This window comes from Natator depressus, chromosome 10, assembly GCF_965152275.1.
Source record: "Natator depressus isolate rNatDep1 chromosome 10, rNatDep2.hap1, whole genome shotgun sequence".
Taxonomy (NCBI): Eukaryota; Metazoa; Chordata; order Testudines; family Cheloniidae; genus Natator; species Natator depressus.
In genome coordinates, this window is record NC_134243.1 from 17318928 (window position 1) to 17336225 (window position 17298).

General features: G+C 38.9%; 1 protein-coding gene across 2 annotated transcripts in view; it reads right to left on the reverse strand.

The window, feature by feature from the left end:
* Positions 1 to 17298, reverse strand: part of IQCK (IQ motif containing K) — an 84496-nt gene that overhangs the window by 21067 nt on the left and 46131 nt on the right. For both annotated transcript variants that reach the window (XM_074965352.1, XM_074965350.1), the window contains exon 8: positions 5709 to 5820. In XM_074965352.1, the coding sequence (XP_074821453.1) occupies positions 5709 to 5820 (112 nt within the window). The remainder of the gene's footprint in view (positions 1 to 5708; positions 5821 to 17298) is intronic.

A 17298-nucleotide genomic window follows, 5' to 3' on the forward strand; every position in this document is an offset into this window, starting at 1 on the left:
ATTCATCCTTAATTGGTGCTTCACAGCCTCTCTGATTTCCATCATGGTGTTCTCAAAAAATTCTACTTATATTGTGGAAGAAAAAACAGTGAACTTCCATTGACTGACCTCAGACTCAAACCTGCCTTTCATTGTCAAATGCAACCTACTGGTGTTGTTGTTTACAATCATGTAGATGTAGATGTCTAGAACTTCATGTAGATGTCTAGAACTGCTGCAGTGGCTGCCATTCATCATAGTTTTTGTTAATTATAGTCATGAGCCTGTCTCCTAAAGTATCCAGTTAAAAATTTACCCAACGCTACCTGCTACTATTTGATGCACATAGTCAGTGAAAATTCTTGATGCTAACACATGCTGTGAATTTAGCTCTTCAAGTACTATAATGAAAATATATTCCAATATGAGTGTGATGGACAACTGGAGGAAGAGACACCAGCACCAAGTCCTGAAATATCCAGCTACATTATAATCATTATAATTACATTTTGCCTCAATGTTAAAAATAGAGCCTCATTCATAAAATCTGAAATTTGCCCCCTATACAGTGGGGTGACAGAAAAGCTATGCATCATTTAAGTTCCACTGAAGTTCTGTCTTGAAGTCAATGGGACTTAAGCACATGCTATATATATCCTGGGTGCATGTGTCCTGATAAAATCATACGATAGGATAATTATCACCAAATAAAAAATACAGCTTCTAGCTGCAAAGTGAGTTTACAAATTAGCACATTTTGTTGAAGTAAACAATATGCTACCAACCTTCTGCATGCTGGACTTTGTTCAATTTTTTTTGAACAATTCTTATCACAAGGTTTTAAAATATATCATTCAGAGTGAATGAATCGACAAACAAACAAATGGATGGATGGGTGCAATTTAACACTGTATCTGTCCTAGAAGAGTTTGACTCAGTGTAATGTGAGAAAGTCTGTTTTATGCCACAAATCCAATACAACAGCTGAAAATACCCTCACCCAGAACCCTTGGGTGGAGTTGGCTGCATGGTTGTTGCATAAAATGAGTTCATACGTTCCTGTTTTCACCAGGAATACTGAAGAGAGGAAGATGAAATCTAATTACAATGGCACTATTTAATATTTATACACACATCCATACTGTATGCATATAACTACGTATGTGTTAAAATAAATCTAGTGGAAAAAATCATTTGGTACCCTTTGATCGCCTTTTATTGGTAGTCTGCTCCAGTTCTGACTGCAGTTCTAGCAGGTGTTTAACATACATTATCAGAATGTTTCACTACAAAAATATAATTACAATGTCACCTTGACTGTATCTTTTTAAAACTACCATGCAATGCATGCACATATGTAGTTAAAAATAGGAAGCAATTCTATACATTCACACATTTTTAGAAAAACTAAGAAGCTCAATTACACACTTAATAGTCTTCCAAGTGTGGGGCGGGGGGGGGGTTAAGGAATCTAAGATATGGTTACATGAGGAACTCTTCAATATATGCAATCACTTTTTTTTATATTCAGCATCATTACAAAAATCGTAAAGGCATTAAGCCTGCAACAAATCCCATAGAGGAGGCCACATGGAGCCCAACTGAAATCAGTGGGGTTCTACCCAAGTGCAGAGGTCCAGCACATGGGAAAAGCCTGCATGATCACAGCCTGAATGCATAGTACACTATGGGCATACTGCAAAGAAAATATAAGGAAAATAAACTGTGCAAAGTTGGAACCAAAGGGCTTATGACAATGATATTGTAACCACAATGGTCACAATGATAATCATTAAAAGAACAGGAGTACTTGTGGCACCTTAGAGACTAACCAATTTATTTGAGCATAAGCTTTCGTGAGCTACAGCTCACTTCATCAGATGCATACTGTGGAAAATACAGAAGATGTTTTTATACACACAGACCATGAAAAAATGGGTGTTTATCACTACAAAAGGTTTTCTCTCCCCACACCCCACTCTCCTGCTGGTAATAGCTTATCTAAAGTGATCACTCTCCTTACAATGTGTATGATAATCAAGGTGGGCCATTTCCAGCACAAATCCAGGTTTTCTCCCCCCCAACCCCCCCCCCAAAAAAAACCCCACTCTCCTGTTGGTAATAGCTTATCTAAATGGCCCACCTTGATTATCATACACATTGTAAGGAGAGTGATCACTTTAGATAAGCTATTACCAACAGGAGAGTGGGTTTTTGTGGGGGGGTGGGGGGAGAAAACCTGGATTTGTGCTGGAAATGGCCCATCTTGATCATCATACACATTGTAAGGAGAAAGAAAAGGAGTACTTGTGGCACCTTAGAGACTAACCAATTTATTTGAGCATAAGCTTTCGTGAGTTACAGCTCACTTCATCGGATGCATGCTGTGGAAAGTGTAGAAGATCTTATTATATACACACAAAAAGCATGAAAAAATACCTCCTCCCACCCCACTCTCCTGCTGGTAATAGCTTATCTAAAGTGACCACTCTCCTTACAATGTGTATGATAATCAAGATGGGCCATTTCCAGCACAAATCCAGATTTTTTCACACACACACCCCCCACACACACACAAACTCACTCTCCTGCTGGTAATAGCTTATCCAAAGTGACCACTCTCCTTACAACTACAATACCCACCTGCGAAAGTGAAGAAACAGATTGATAGAGCCAGAAGAGTTCCCAGAAGTCACCTACTACAGGACAGGCCTAACAAAGAAAATAACAGAACGCCACTAGCCGTCACCTTCAGCCCCCAACTAAAACCCCTCCAACGCATTATTAAGGATCTACAACCTGTCCTGAAGGATGACCCAACACTCTCACAAATCTTGGGAGACAGGCCAGTCCTTGCCTACAGACAGCCCCCCAACCTGAAGCAAATACTCACCAGCAACCACATACCACACAACAGAACCACTAATCCAGGAACCTATCCTTGCAACAAAGCCCGTTGCCAACTGTGCCCACATATCTATTCAGGGGACACCATCACAGGGCCTAATCACATCAGCCACCCTATCAGAGGCTCGTTCACCTGCACATCCACCAATGTGATATATGCCATCATGTGTCAGCAATGCCCCGCTGCCATGTACATTGGTCAAACTGGACAGTCTCTACGTAAAAGAGTAAATGGACACAAATCAGATGTCAAGAATTATAACATTCATAAACCAGTCGGAGAACACTTCAATCTCTCTGGTCACGCGATTACAGACATGAAAGTCGCTATTTTACAACAAAAAAACTTCAAATCCAGACTCAAGCCAGAAACTGCTGAATTGGAATTCATTTGCAAATTGGATACAATTAACTTAGGCTTGAATAGAGACTGGGAGTGGCTTAGTTATTATGCAAGGTAGCCTATTTCCCCTTGTTTTTTCCTAACACGCCCCCCCCCCCCCAGACGTTCTTGTTAAACCCTGGATTTGTGCTGGAAATGGCCCACCTTGATTATCATACACAATGTAAGGAGCGTGGTCACTTTGGATAAGCTATTACCAGCAGGAGAGAGAGTTTGTGTGTGTGGGGGGGGTGTGTGAGAAAACCTGGATTTGTGCTGGAAATGGCCCAACTTGATTATCATACACATTGTAAGGAGAGTGATCACTTTAGATAAGCTATTACCAGCAGGAGAGTGGGGTGGGAGGAGGTATTTTTTCATGCTTTTTGTGTGTATATAATAAGATCTTCTACACTTTCCACAGCATGCATCCGATGAAGTGAGCTGTAACTCACGAAAGCTTATGCTCAAATAAATTGGTTAGTCGCTAAGGTGCCACAAGTACTCCTTTTCTTTTTGAGAATACAGACTAACACGGCTGTTACTCTGAAACCAATGATAATCATTAGTAATGGACATTTACAGCTGAGAATGGAGCTGGCCTTCTTAGAAGACAATGTTCTGAGGAACATTTTCCTCTCACAAGTATTCATCCTCAAGCTAAAGTTCCCAGGGAAGGATTTTAAGATACAAACAGGTGAACATCTCAGGGCACAGGTTGCAAGCACAAGGAAGAAAATGCAAGGAATTTTCATGCTGTCCATCTAGGGTAGTAAGCTCATGACTTGCAGAATGCAGAATAAACATCAGTGAAAAAATAATTGCAGCACATTAAATTAATGACCTGGCTGTTATAAATTCCACTCACAATTACAAAGCACAGATTACTTTATAATTAAACAACTTCATAAAATAGCATGTGTTGTATTATGGAAAACAGAACAGTTTTGGGATTAGCAATAGCTATAGAAGTTCTTTGACAATATCAGTTATTGTAGGAACTGCATGTGGTTAATCATTTACAGCAGAATCGAAGTTCTACGGGTAATAAAATTATTAAATGCTCTTTAAATTCAGATGGTTTTAAAATGTCATATCTAATGCAGGATACTGCTTGAGAATAACAAGCTTTTTATTCCGGAACTCATTATGTTTTCATATAAGCACATTAGTATGATAAACTCTACCTAATTAAAAAGAACAGTTAAATATAAAACAATTAAACTAACAGAACTTTTTTCCACATTATGAATTATGAAATGGTCAGATTATTCAAAAATTTCCATTTCAACATAGCTACCTGAATTTATCAGGGGAAACTTGCGTTCAGAATTTCTGGCTATTTCGTTCACGCCTTGTGTTAAAACGAACTCCATGTAAGCATGTTCCATGAATTGGAATGGGGAAAGTTAAATTAACCAACAAACTCAGGGCTCCCAACACATTTTTTCACTATCACTTGTCTACATGTCACTGCAGTCCAGATTACAGAGGTGTGAATTTAGAGTGCTCTAACATGTTGCACTTTAATTGCCTCATGTACACCCTGCTGGCATGAATGAAAAGGTACCTTGGTTACACTGATGTAGTCCTGCTTCAAACAGAACTATATTAATGTGAACTAAGTCTTTTTCAGTTCACGCCAGCAGGGTCGATATGGGATAGTCATAGCACAACACATTAGAGCGCTCTACAATGACGCTGTGTAGATGAATCCTAAATGAACAGTTCTAAAGTATCTATACTTTATACTAGATCACAGGGATCATGATCCAGCTAATCTCTCTCTAATTTCTATGAATGTGCTTGCACATATGAAGACAGATGGAGGGTAGACTTTGACCCTATCTGTAAAGTCCTGTCCACAGCGGGATCAGACAGTTGGTTATACAGTTAGCAGCAGCGGCATTCTAACATGATTTCCCTGGAAATTTTTTTCCCTGTTCTTGAGAACTGTGCCTGCCAATTCTACTACAAATAATTACACTGCACAAAGGGTAAAAATTGAATAACACCAATATAATGGTTCTCAGACAGAAAAGTCCTCAAGTTCAGGAAAACCATGTTAGAACCCCGCTAGCAATATCAGTATTTAAATGTGGTGGTATCTAGTAGAGAAGTCTGAGCCCAGTGGGCCCTATGAGATACTGGGTCATATCCTCAGCTGGTGTAACTTGTCATAGCTTCATTGAAGCCACTGGAACTATGACAAGTTACACCAGCTGAAGATCTAGCCCAGTACTGTATTTTGCGTTAGCATTTCAAGTTACAAACACAACTAGGAATTCTGAAGGAGCAGTAAAGTACTTCAGTAAAACCTATGCCTTGCCTGGATTGTCATTTGTGATCGGTGTATCATTGTGTTACATACATCTGAGTGCATATAAAATGTTTATCATTTAAATTACAAAGTCTTTAATCCCTGGTTTGGGCAACCTACCTTTGGTTTCCTGTTTAGTCCAGAACTCTTGCACTCTTTTAATAATGTTCTTGTCCTCTCTCAATTGCTTTTGCCATTGCCGCAGTTCTTGTACCTCAGTGTCACAGCGGACCTAGGAAAGGAAAAACACGGTCTTGTAAAAAATGTACCTGTGTCCTCCCTAAATGCATTATCAATGTTTTACTATAACAAATCTATGTAACTAAAGTAGAATGAAACTTATAAATGGAAATCAGGAGTAACTACAAAAGTCAATGGAATTACACAGGTGTAGAGTAGGTCACAATGACATATAGTTTCAAGAAAAGCGGATAAGAAAGACTGACTTTCTGAAGCACAATTCTTTCCCTGGGCTGCTCATTATACAGGACCAGATGTAAAAGCACAATCTAGCCCCAAGGGCTTAAAAAATTCAGTCTATACAGAAGTAAAATCTACATAATTGACATACCCTGTTGAAAACATATGCAAGTTATGGCTAGCAGGGATTCCTCTGAATGCTATGTGATGGCAGATAGTTACATATTTCCTGAATTGTTAAAAAAATTAAGCACTGTACTTAAAAGCATTAAGGCCTTTACCAACCCATTGAGCAGCCATAATAGCGCAGGAGAGGAACATGAAGCAAACAAAGAGCCATGCAGCAGGAAATTAATGCTAGCAAACCAATTCCCACCTACTAACGGTTGCAAATAGGCATGCAGACAACCCCAGTCCTACAATTTAAATAGACTTTTACAGAGAGGAATGCCATTAATCCATTATTTGGAGTAACTGAAATGCATTCATGACATCTATTCTTTGTCAATCATCCATATGAAGGGCCTGCTCCCATTGAAGATAACAACACCACTCCCAGGCCATGTCTACATTTAAACTTTTCTGAAATGCTCTAACCCTGGGTCTAGCAGTAGTGCCGCTCCCATTGGTCTGAACAACAGTTGGACCCACCTCAGTTTTTTACCATTGTCTCATCTTGACCTGCTGAAAGCATGTTTAATGGTAAACATGCCTTCAGCTGATCTAGCCTAGCATTCCCCACTGTTCCTAGCACTAATGGGAGAATTTCAGAAAATCCAAAGTATTAGATACAGCCCCACTTACTTCAATGGGAACAGAAACTGTTTATCAGGATGGCCAATGACAATTAAGCAGATTCTCCAGTGTAGCTGAACCTATACCATGTGGTACCTGAATTATGATAATTATCAAAATGCATCTTCTGTTTTTTATTTATAAGCTCTAGGTACATAAAACTGCATTGTAATTTAGGGTTCTACAAAGATAATGGCTGTTAACAACAAATATTAACAAGCCTGGTTTCCCCTCTCAGTGGTGGTGTCCTCATGTTTCCAATGCACCCACAGATTCAGTTCCTGGGAAGCCTCCTCACATTTAATTTTAGATAATATTGTAATTAATATTAACTTATGTGATGGTGGTCTGTTACATTTCAATCTTCTTCCTCTTTTATGACAGACTTTGAGAGCATGACTCTATCTCCATTAGTTTCAAAATTCTTAAGGGAGACCATGAATGTTATTTAGCAAAAGCATTCTTTCCACCAAAAATATATTTCCTGCACCTTGAAACCAAGAAAGCTACCTACAATAGCTGGAACCCTGGAGTAGTTTTTAATCCATTTCAGAGGAGGGCACTTGTTACATTGTAGACGGAGCAGTAATGCAACGCAAGGTTACAAAATGAATGCGAACAGAGAAGAATTTTACTCAGTGACCTGACATCATATATCTCGTACAATACTACATTATCTTTTCTCCAATAAACTAGCTCTGCATCGTTTGTTACACTTTAACATGTTTAATATGAACACTTGAAATCAGAAAAATAGTGTTAATGTTACTAGCCAAAATTGTAACGAACTGTATTGTAACGAATTGTAACATGTAATGAAAACATGGTTACAAAAATCAAAACTCATTTCTATGAACCTCATCAGCTATTCCTCCCACAGGTAGGTTATACAGGACAAGTCCATGCACTGGATGTTTTCCTAGACTCACAAGAGATGTATGCATCTGATGAAGTGGTTCTAGCCCACAAAAACTTATGCCCAAATAAATTTGTTAGTCTCTAAGGTGCCACAAGGACTCCTTGTTATTTTTGCTGATACAGACTAACACAGCTACCACTCTGAAAAGAGATGTATTGTGTCTCTCTGATGCTCTCACATATAAGTTCTACTAAATGAGTATCAATTAATTAGCTGCATGGAATCAATCTTCCTATGTGTACAATGGTTGGGGGGAAGGGCCTGCAGGAGGTTAAAGGAACAGGGCTTGTTCTATCCCAAAGAAATAACAGCACCTATTCCTTACTGAAAATTTGTTGAAAAAGTGAAGTGTGCGATTTATAACTGAACCTATGTCAAAATGTGTTTAGGTGAATGCCAAGGGTGCACTACTGATCTTTACATATTAAGGAGAAAGACAATGTTGCTAATGGCTAATGGAGAAAAATCCAACCATTGAGCAGGTCCTTACAGCTCCTAAGTGGGTGCACAGGAGGGGGGAGGAGTGCCCAAGAAGATCCCTTCCTTGTGTGCCTCCTGTAAGCGACTGTCAGAAGTGCAGGAACTACTCTCGCTGTTCGTCCCACTTGGCTCTGGAGTGAGACTGGCAAATGAGGTTGAAAAGGAGCAGGAGGACATTTTGCTGCATCACATCATCCTATGAAAGAGCGCGGCAACGGGGGCACTCTTCTGCAAGAATGCCTCTGAAATCATCTTGACATGGTGTCACTCAACATGGGCTAGTGCCTGAGAGGCAGAGTAAAGTCCATAGGGCCTAACTCTGCAATAACTTACACTTTGTGCTACCCCACTGAAGGGGCACAGAATGTATGTTGGTGCAGAATTTGCCCCAAGGGGTAGCATATGGTGTAATTAAGTGCTGAATTTGGTCAATAAAACTTAGAAAATAGTATTACTTGCTCTATAGCATTGCAGTTATCTTAGTTCTCATCACTTAGCAGCTATACAAGAGCTAATTTGCCATATGAGAGATGTCATGATTTATGAATGACTGTTGAGATTTCCAGTCTTTAGACTGATAGGATTTGGTCATCTTATGAAAAGGACACATTCAAATACCTAAGTAAAATGGAATCTCTCACACATTTAAGAGTCAATTCCAAATACAGTACATCGACTTTTTAATAATTCAGCAAATTATTTTAATATATATCTTTGGCAATACACCAGCAAATTAGTTCTGCTTTATAAACACAATATAATTCTAACCAGACAATAACCTGCAAAACAGCCAACAGGCAAATATGTTTGCAAGTAATCAAGGCATGGGGATGAATCCATGTCTTTGTCTCACTGAAGACCACTACGATGTGAAGACCTGAACAAGTCCAGTTTTGAAGTCAGAGTGCAGCTTTTCTTTTAAAAAACCCAAACCTTTTAGAGTGAATCCACATTTGTTGTAAATGCGCAAACATTCTATTGATTGCCTGGGTCACACTCATTTATTCTGAGCCTTTTGGTGCTGGCTCTATCTTGTGAAAAGGGACATCACTGATGACAGCAGAAGTATAAGAACACCTTGTCCGAGATACAGGTAAATCATTTCTATTCTGATTTAATTCTAGTTTAAACAATCAGAATATATACATAATAAATAATGATATTTGATATTTACATAATGCCTTTGATCCCAAGGAATCACAAAACACTTTACAAATTATAGACATGATACTACAATCCTGCCTCATCTAATACTCTCAATACAGTAACTTTTTGGTCATCTCTACACATAACAACAATGAAATGCATTCAGGTCTGGGTTAGAAGCCAACTGGGGCACACCACACTGCATAATGGGGAGAGATAAGATGATTTTTGATCAAAGACACTAAAGAAATATCTACTCATTAAAATATGTCCTGGGGTGAACAATGGCCAGGCAGCGTGGACAGGACCTGTTTTTCATGTCTCTTTCAGAAGACCAGCATAAAACAAATTGTATAAAACTCAATTCTACATTAAAGGAATAATGGAATAGGTCTACCACCACTGGGTTTTGAATCTATGGTGCTACGGAGTCTAAGTATGTTAAACCTAAGGCTTAAGCTACTAAGCCACTCAACTTTTATTTGAACAGCTGAGTTTAAATTTACAACATCACAGTAATTACACAGAAGAGATTGCTTTGCACTCTGATCAAGGTTCCAATATTGTTGGTGCCACAAATTATGTCACTTTTCAGGAAAATGGTGGTCACCAGCTGGAGAGTCAGAAATGCCAATTTAAGCAAAAGCTGTTTCCAATACAATTCACACAGTTTATATTTTTATGAGAAGAGCTTTCATCTATGTACATTTGCAGAATGCTACGTCAAGCAAAACGTGCATAAGCTTTCTTTTTAAGGCCCAAGGCAAAGCCAAAAAATGAGTAGAGGAGTCAAGATCATTAATATTACTCTGTTAACAGTTTCCTCCTGTATGCCATGCTCTCTGACTTCAGAGACCAATCTAATGCATGGTGCGTTATCAAATTTTTTTGAAATGCAGACAATATGCATTCAGCCAATCACGTCAGACCACTTACTTGGAAGGATACACAAGAATTCCAGTACATACATCCAGCATGACCTTCCTAGCTCTAATGAATCTATACTATGTATTATAAAATTATACATTGCTAAACATTTTGTGATTTTGTCTCTCATATAAGGCCCTGAGTGGTGATAAATTTAACTAATGTGCACATTTGGCAGAGGTTAAACACCTCCCAGCAGTCACACTTGTCCCTGATGAAAATATCCTTACATACAAGCCTGTCATAACTGAAACACATTTTTAAATTAATCCTTTCTAACCTCCCAAAATAGATGTTAACAATTCAACCCAGGTTTGTGCCCAGGAAAATAAGGGGACAGGGCATTCTCTTATGAAAATATAGATTTACTCAATATAATTATTTTTAGTACAAGTCTCAAAAAGAAATATTTTAAATAAATTTTCTGGGTTTGGGGATTCTAAGTACCTACTGCAATGCAAACTACATTTGTTAAGCAGTATGTTGAAGAACCACTCATTGCTCCCTCGTGTCTTCTTATTCATGAACTAAGCTTTATTTCACTTTTCATATGTATAATGCTTGCACCTCCTATGGCGTAAATAAGCTACCATGTTTGCTTGATCTTGCTTCATTGGTAAGAGCTTGATCTTGCAAGGTGAAGGGTGCCCTCTATTCCCACTGAAGTCAGCCCCACTCAGGATCAGGCTACAGGGTAGCAGCATACAAAGGTGTAGATCACTATATCTATCTTTTATGATGATTAATTATATATTTTAATTAACAATTTTGTATTTTATTTGGCTTCATTTTAACAAGCCACACAAGAAGTAGTAGAAAAATGGTAATAAAATGTTTATCGCTATATTTTGTGATATTACAGTTCTTAATACTTCGAATACTGTAGGTTTTCAAATGCTGTTTGATCTCACAGCTTCTTCTTTACCCATCTGTGATAAGGTTCAGACTTCTGGATTAGTTGTTGGCAGTATCTCAGATTCCCACTACTACTTCAACTCCCTTTGGAACCAGCCTTTAAACTTTCTCTCTCTGATCATGCTCTTCAGCACACAAAAGAAAATAAGAAGAAAGCAAGATTGGGGGAGAGAGAAGGGGGGGTTGTTTTGTTTTTTTGTTTCTCCCATCAGTTTGTGAATGTTTATCAAGAAGGTTAAACCAGAGAATATTAAAACAGTGGAATTCTTCTTTCCAAGAGAAAAATTGAGTCCTACCATTGTGCTGCGTGAGGCACAGTGCTCTTCCTTTTACTTTTGCTCATGGGGAGCATGTTCCAGTTGAGTACCATTAAGAACAGGATTCTCCAGCCAAAACTAGTGACTAAAACTCTGAGGATGCAGGATATCTGTGTCCAAGAATATTTCCATAAAAATGACACACCTCCTCCTAAAGTTAATCAACCCTGCTTCTGTAGGAGACTATCATCTCTTCTGTTTCAACACCCTCATGGTCTTTGAGGCTCTTGCTGATATTTTCACCAGAAAGTGAAAGTATGTTACCGGGAAGAACTAGAGAGAAAAATGGGGCACTGTTGTTTTTCCTTTTGGACTTCAAGCCTCAGTATATCCATTTGAACAGGCCTTACTCCAAAACTTTTCTCCCAGCACCAGAGCAACCAGAACTGGCCATCTTACCCCAGCCTAGTATTTCTCCTCTTGTGACTTTGGAAAATACATTAATTTATCACATCTAATAGCTCCTTTCATTCCCCACAAGAATGTTCCATATACTTACCAACATAATCCCTAAAGACGTGGGAAAGATAAAGACGCTTCCAGACACTCACATTTTGTACAGATCCTTTCAAAATGTAGGGAAAAGCTCAAAAAGAAAAGAGTGAGGCCGTAATTCCTTAGTTCTTCCACCCTGGATGTTTGACATGGATGACATTGACAATAAAATTCTCTTTCTTCCCATTTCTCTCTGACTCTCCTGTCTCTTCAAGGCCCATCTTCCTAGCATTGGACCAAAGATAAGATGAAGATAAATCTTACTCTTTTTTTCAGCCCTTTCTGGGCTTGATCCCACAGGGTGCTGAGTGCCCTCAATGTCCATTGACTTCAACAGGAGGGTGCTCAGAACCTACAAAAAGTTAAGCTTCCACTGACCTAGAGAGTGCTCAGCAGCTTGGTAGGTGGTGTGACATAGGGTGCCCAGGGTAGCCCTCAGTGGAAATGCCAAGGTCAGGGCAGGCTGCAAAAAGGAGAGCAGATACTCCCAAGACTGGTGGGTAACACTGAAGTTAAACTCCCAACAAGTCACAAACTGTGCTTCTGATCCCCACACTGGTTATCAAGCAGCAAAAAAAAAAAAAAAGAAAAGAAAAAAATCACACAGCCAGATGCATTCCAGGCCTCTGGCTCCCAATCAGCACCTAGGTCCAGTACAGTACAGTAAAGTTATTTTAGAACTCTGCTCACAATACAAAATGTTCTTCTCAACCGCAAAGGGCCAGCCACATTGCCAGGTCAATATTAGGCTGGATCTTACCCAAAATAGCACGCTTCCAGCCAATCCTTTAGTGTCTAAAACGAAAGGTTTATTATAAAGAAAAAAAGGAAGAACAAGGAGAGAGTTGTTAAATAATAAAGCAGTTACATTCACACAAAGACTTCAAAGTCCATATATCAGGTTCTTAGCAGTACTGGTGAGTTTGCTGGCTTGAAAGTCCCTCTGGAACACATCCACAGCTTCGATGAGTCATTGAGTCCTTTGTTCAGAGCTTCATTTGCAGAAAAGTTCCTCCAGAGGCAAGAGGACTGAAGACAAAATGGAGAAGATCCAGCTGCCTTTTATAGTCTTTTGCTATGCGGCCTGTGCTTCCTTTGTTCCAAACCAAAGCTGATAACAGAATATGACATGGAAGCTTTAGGCTTTGTCTATACTGGCAAGTGAAAGACAAAACTTTTGTCATTGAGGTGTTAAAAACACACACACACACACACCCCCCAAAGACAAAAGTTTTGTCGACAACAAGCGCTGGTCTTGGCGTTCTCCTGCCAACAACGCTAATGCCGCTCATTGGGGATGTTTTTTGTTGGCAGGAGAGCTCTCTCCTGCTGACAAACAGTGGCTACGCTGCGTGCATTTTAGCAGCATGCTCTGTCCATAGCCATACCAGATGCCTTGCTGACTAATAAGGTGTCTTCCCTGGCTCCTTTCAATGCGTTCATTGTACAGTTGATGACCCATGTAGGGCCATCAAAGAGGCTAGGCAGTGCTGATGCCAATCTGTCTGGTGATGTGACCCAGATTCACAGCACAAGTTTGAAATCCAGATATACCCTACATATCTATAACTCATAATACAAAGGTGATGCAAACATATAAACAAGATCGTCATACTTGGCAAATTGTGACATTTTTGCAGATAGCTCACATGGCATATCTGCTATGATTCATTCCAATTTTATAATATTGGTATTAATAAAATCAGTGGTCACCCATATTCCATACAGCGTCACAGGAGGCACTCAGCAACTTTCAGGTTCAGACTCAAATGAGGGGCAACATTGGGGTTCAGTGGAGGTGATCCTGGGGTTGGGGACAGGTCCCACAGGATTGTTCATAGGGAGGAATACCTATCTGCCTTATGGCACGAGAGTGCATGTGCTCATGCACGTGTGTGTGTGAAAGAAGGGGAAAGGGGGAGAGAGAGACTATCCCCAGGGAGGAATCCACACACGGTTTTAGTTCAGGAGAGGATAATTTAAGCCAATGTATTTAAGCCTCAGATAAGACTAAATTTTACAGAAATTAAAATGGAAAGAGAAAGGAATTAAATTCTCTCAACTAATGTAAATGAAATTGACATTTGCCAAGCAACTTTTTTCAACATATCTCAGGATGCTCCTTTGGAACATGATGGGTTTGCATAAGTTCACTAAGGGAAGATGAATGTTGAAGGTAAAGGAAAGAATTCTTGTGCAAGAGCTACCATAGACCTTGGGTCTTGGGTGTTCCTGCTTCTCTCCTAGATACAACTTCAAAATCATGAAACACTTTTGCCCTCTTCATGGAAGGGGGTGAGATTTTATCTTTACATGTGTTTAAAGCACCAAGTACAGATAAATGATAATAATGTTGTCCCTTTAGCCTGAGTGGTTAGCCAATATTTGGGGACTTGCAGGGTTTTTTCCGTTAGGAGGAGAAACTGATGATATGAATCAGATACTTTCTTTAGTGCAATCCTGTTTATTTACAAAGAATGCACAAAGTCTTGTTTCCCTGAACAGCGTAGCAACAACCAACCCCAGAAAGTTTCTTTCCTTAGAAATGCCCAAACCTGCCTATCCAGTGATTTCTGTGCCCAAGAAGTTCTGTCTCTCTGCTTCCCCTCAGGCTCATGCTCACAACTGCTTCTCTCACTTTCTTCTGGCTTTTTCTCCCTTTGACTCCCCAGCCTGCAAATCCAATACTTAGCCCCTGACTGTCAGTCAGGAAAACCCCTTTAAATCTACCTGGATTAGTTTTTGCTGAGGTCTCACCAGACAGCCCTTTGCCTTGGGTAGTAGCTTCTTTTGCTTCCCACTCACGGCACACAGCTTCACCTTCCATTTAGCCTGAAAGCAAGGTGTTTATAACAACCAGAACTGAGACTGTCTTTGGATCAAAGACTCACTTGATGGAAGCCATTAACAACTTCCAATATAACAACCGCATTCTTCTGAAATTGGCTCAAGGTGGAGCTGAACACACTGGTTCCTTATGTCTTATTGCTAGCCTGTGCTTCAATGTTAAAATTCTGCTCTGCAGCTTTTGGTGCAAAGACTTTTTTTTATCGGATGACACGTTGCTGTTGATCTGCCTGAGTTTTTCACGTTGTGTATATTCACTCAGGCATGGGTGATGAAAACAAGGGAAGCATCATGAATAGATTTGAAAAGCTCAGTTAATTTTACAAATGAGGTCATTTCACCCTCTACATTGATATATGCCTCAGTATGTTTGACAATGAATGTCCTGAAGAACAGTTGAAGAGGTACACAAAACATCTGTGTGAGGAAAATGTTTAAACAATATAACAGGGCTTGCTGTGGTTTCTTCCATCTGAGATGATGTAGCTTCAAAAATAAAGAAATACAAGGATTCAAATTTATATCCTCACATTCTGGAATGTTATTGTTACACACGAGCTATCTTTCTATCTTTCATTTTATTACATTTCTTAGTTATTTACTTCTTGAGAAATCAAACAGTGTGTCCAGAATATTTTCCCCTCTATGCTTCAATGTGTGTGGTGTGTGATTTCATGTCCTTGAAAATGTAAATTGAGAAGTCCAGTGGAAGTAATGACCTTCCTTTTTCACAGTGCACTGTATGATCTGATATATTAGGGCACACCTTTGTATTTATAGTCAATATTACCAGAAGGTGTGCAGTGTAATAATAGGGTGTTTTAGAATTACAGATTGTATGAATTATATAATTAAGTTCAGTGAACAATGTCTATATGAAAAGTTTAAAATCACTGCTTGATAAAACCTTTTTGTATCTTGTTGAAATAAAAAATGAGTTTTCCAAACAATGTTCTAAAAATATCCTTGGGTGGGAGGAAGCCTTTACAAAGAAAAACTGTTATGGACAGACTAAATCAATGCTGACTTATATATCAACTAGTTTTAAAAGTTCCTGCCTTTTGAAATTTTAGATTAACCATCTCCCATGATATTTTGTATCCATTTTCCTTGTAGAGGATGAGCGATTCTCATTTAAGTTTAACATTCTCTTTATTTACCAGCATACATATAAATACATCACCCTAGATTTACTGTATTATAGCTTGTTATTAACAGCTAGCTCTGTGTTAGCTTGGAAGCTTGTCTCCCTCACCAACAGAAAAGTTCGACCAATAAAAGATATTACATTACCCATCTTGTCTCTTTAATTTCAGCTTATAACTCTTAAACAACAAAACTCTGCCCCCTGCACTCAACAAACAAACAAAAATATTTCACAGTTTGATAGTCAGAGTTAATCATTGCAATTGACTGTTCTTTAGGACTCTGCTTTTCTTTTCTAACAGATTTAAGTCTACAAACAATAGTCTTTTAAATTAAATGTTAATGTAGAGGGCAAAGACATTGCCTTTCAGAACCTTTGCCCCCAAACACAAGGTATCTGAGCAACTTTGTGGTGTAAATCCAACATACAAATGTTATTGGATAATGATTGGCTTTGCAATATTTTACTGTGAGGATGCCTGCAGTGGTATTGTCAGTGCTAATTAATGTTACTGTGGGAATCAAAGTCAGATAGGTTAAAAAAGAAAATTAGGGAAAACAAATAAACACACAGCATAAAACATCACAGGACTCTATTAATCAAGAATAAATATTCAGAGCATGCTCCCATGCTCATGTTCATACAAGATTCTTCACATACTGAAGTCTGTTTATAAGCAGCACAGAGAGTTTCTATATTCATTGTTATTTAGAAAACACGCTATATTTACAGAAACAGAAGTCTAACTCCCTGTGCAGTGAAGCAAAGTAGGTTCAAAGTCTGGAGGTTATTCACATGTTCCAAAAAGAAACCTCACTCATGATAAATAAAATAATGTGTTATGTCATGGTTATATTGCTTTCTCATCCCTCATTTTATTTTTACATTTAAATAAAGAAACTTCAGTATCACTTCCTTAAAGTACATTATCACATGGAATAGCTGTCAGGAGGAATGCTGGATGTAAACTGGACTGACCTATGAAGCACTATCCAAAATATTTGGAAAATTCTACAGATTAATTTACATATTTGCTAACATTTATGTTAATTCTTTTGATCAAAGTGGGCTGAACCTGTGATGCATTGATGAAGCTACAAATGGCATAACAGGACATCTGGATTCCAGAGTCATTAGAGGTCTCTTCCCTATCCTGCCTGGCTGAGGTGCTTTACTTTGGGTCTAGCATAGTGTGCAGGTGGAAGAGGCCACTGATCGTGCCATGAGTATGAGGCCTTTTTTGCTGATCCATGAACCAATCTTGGTAGTTAGTCCGGAGGAAATTTTTCAGCTACTGAAAGG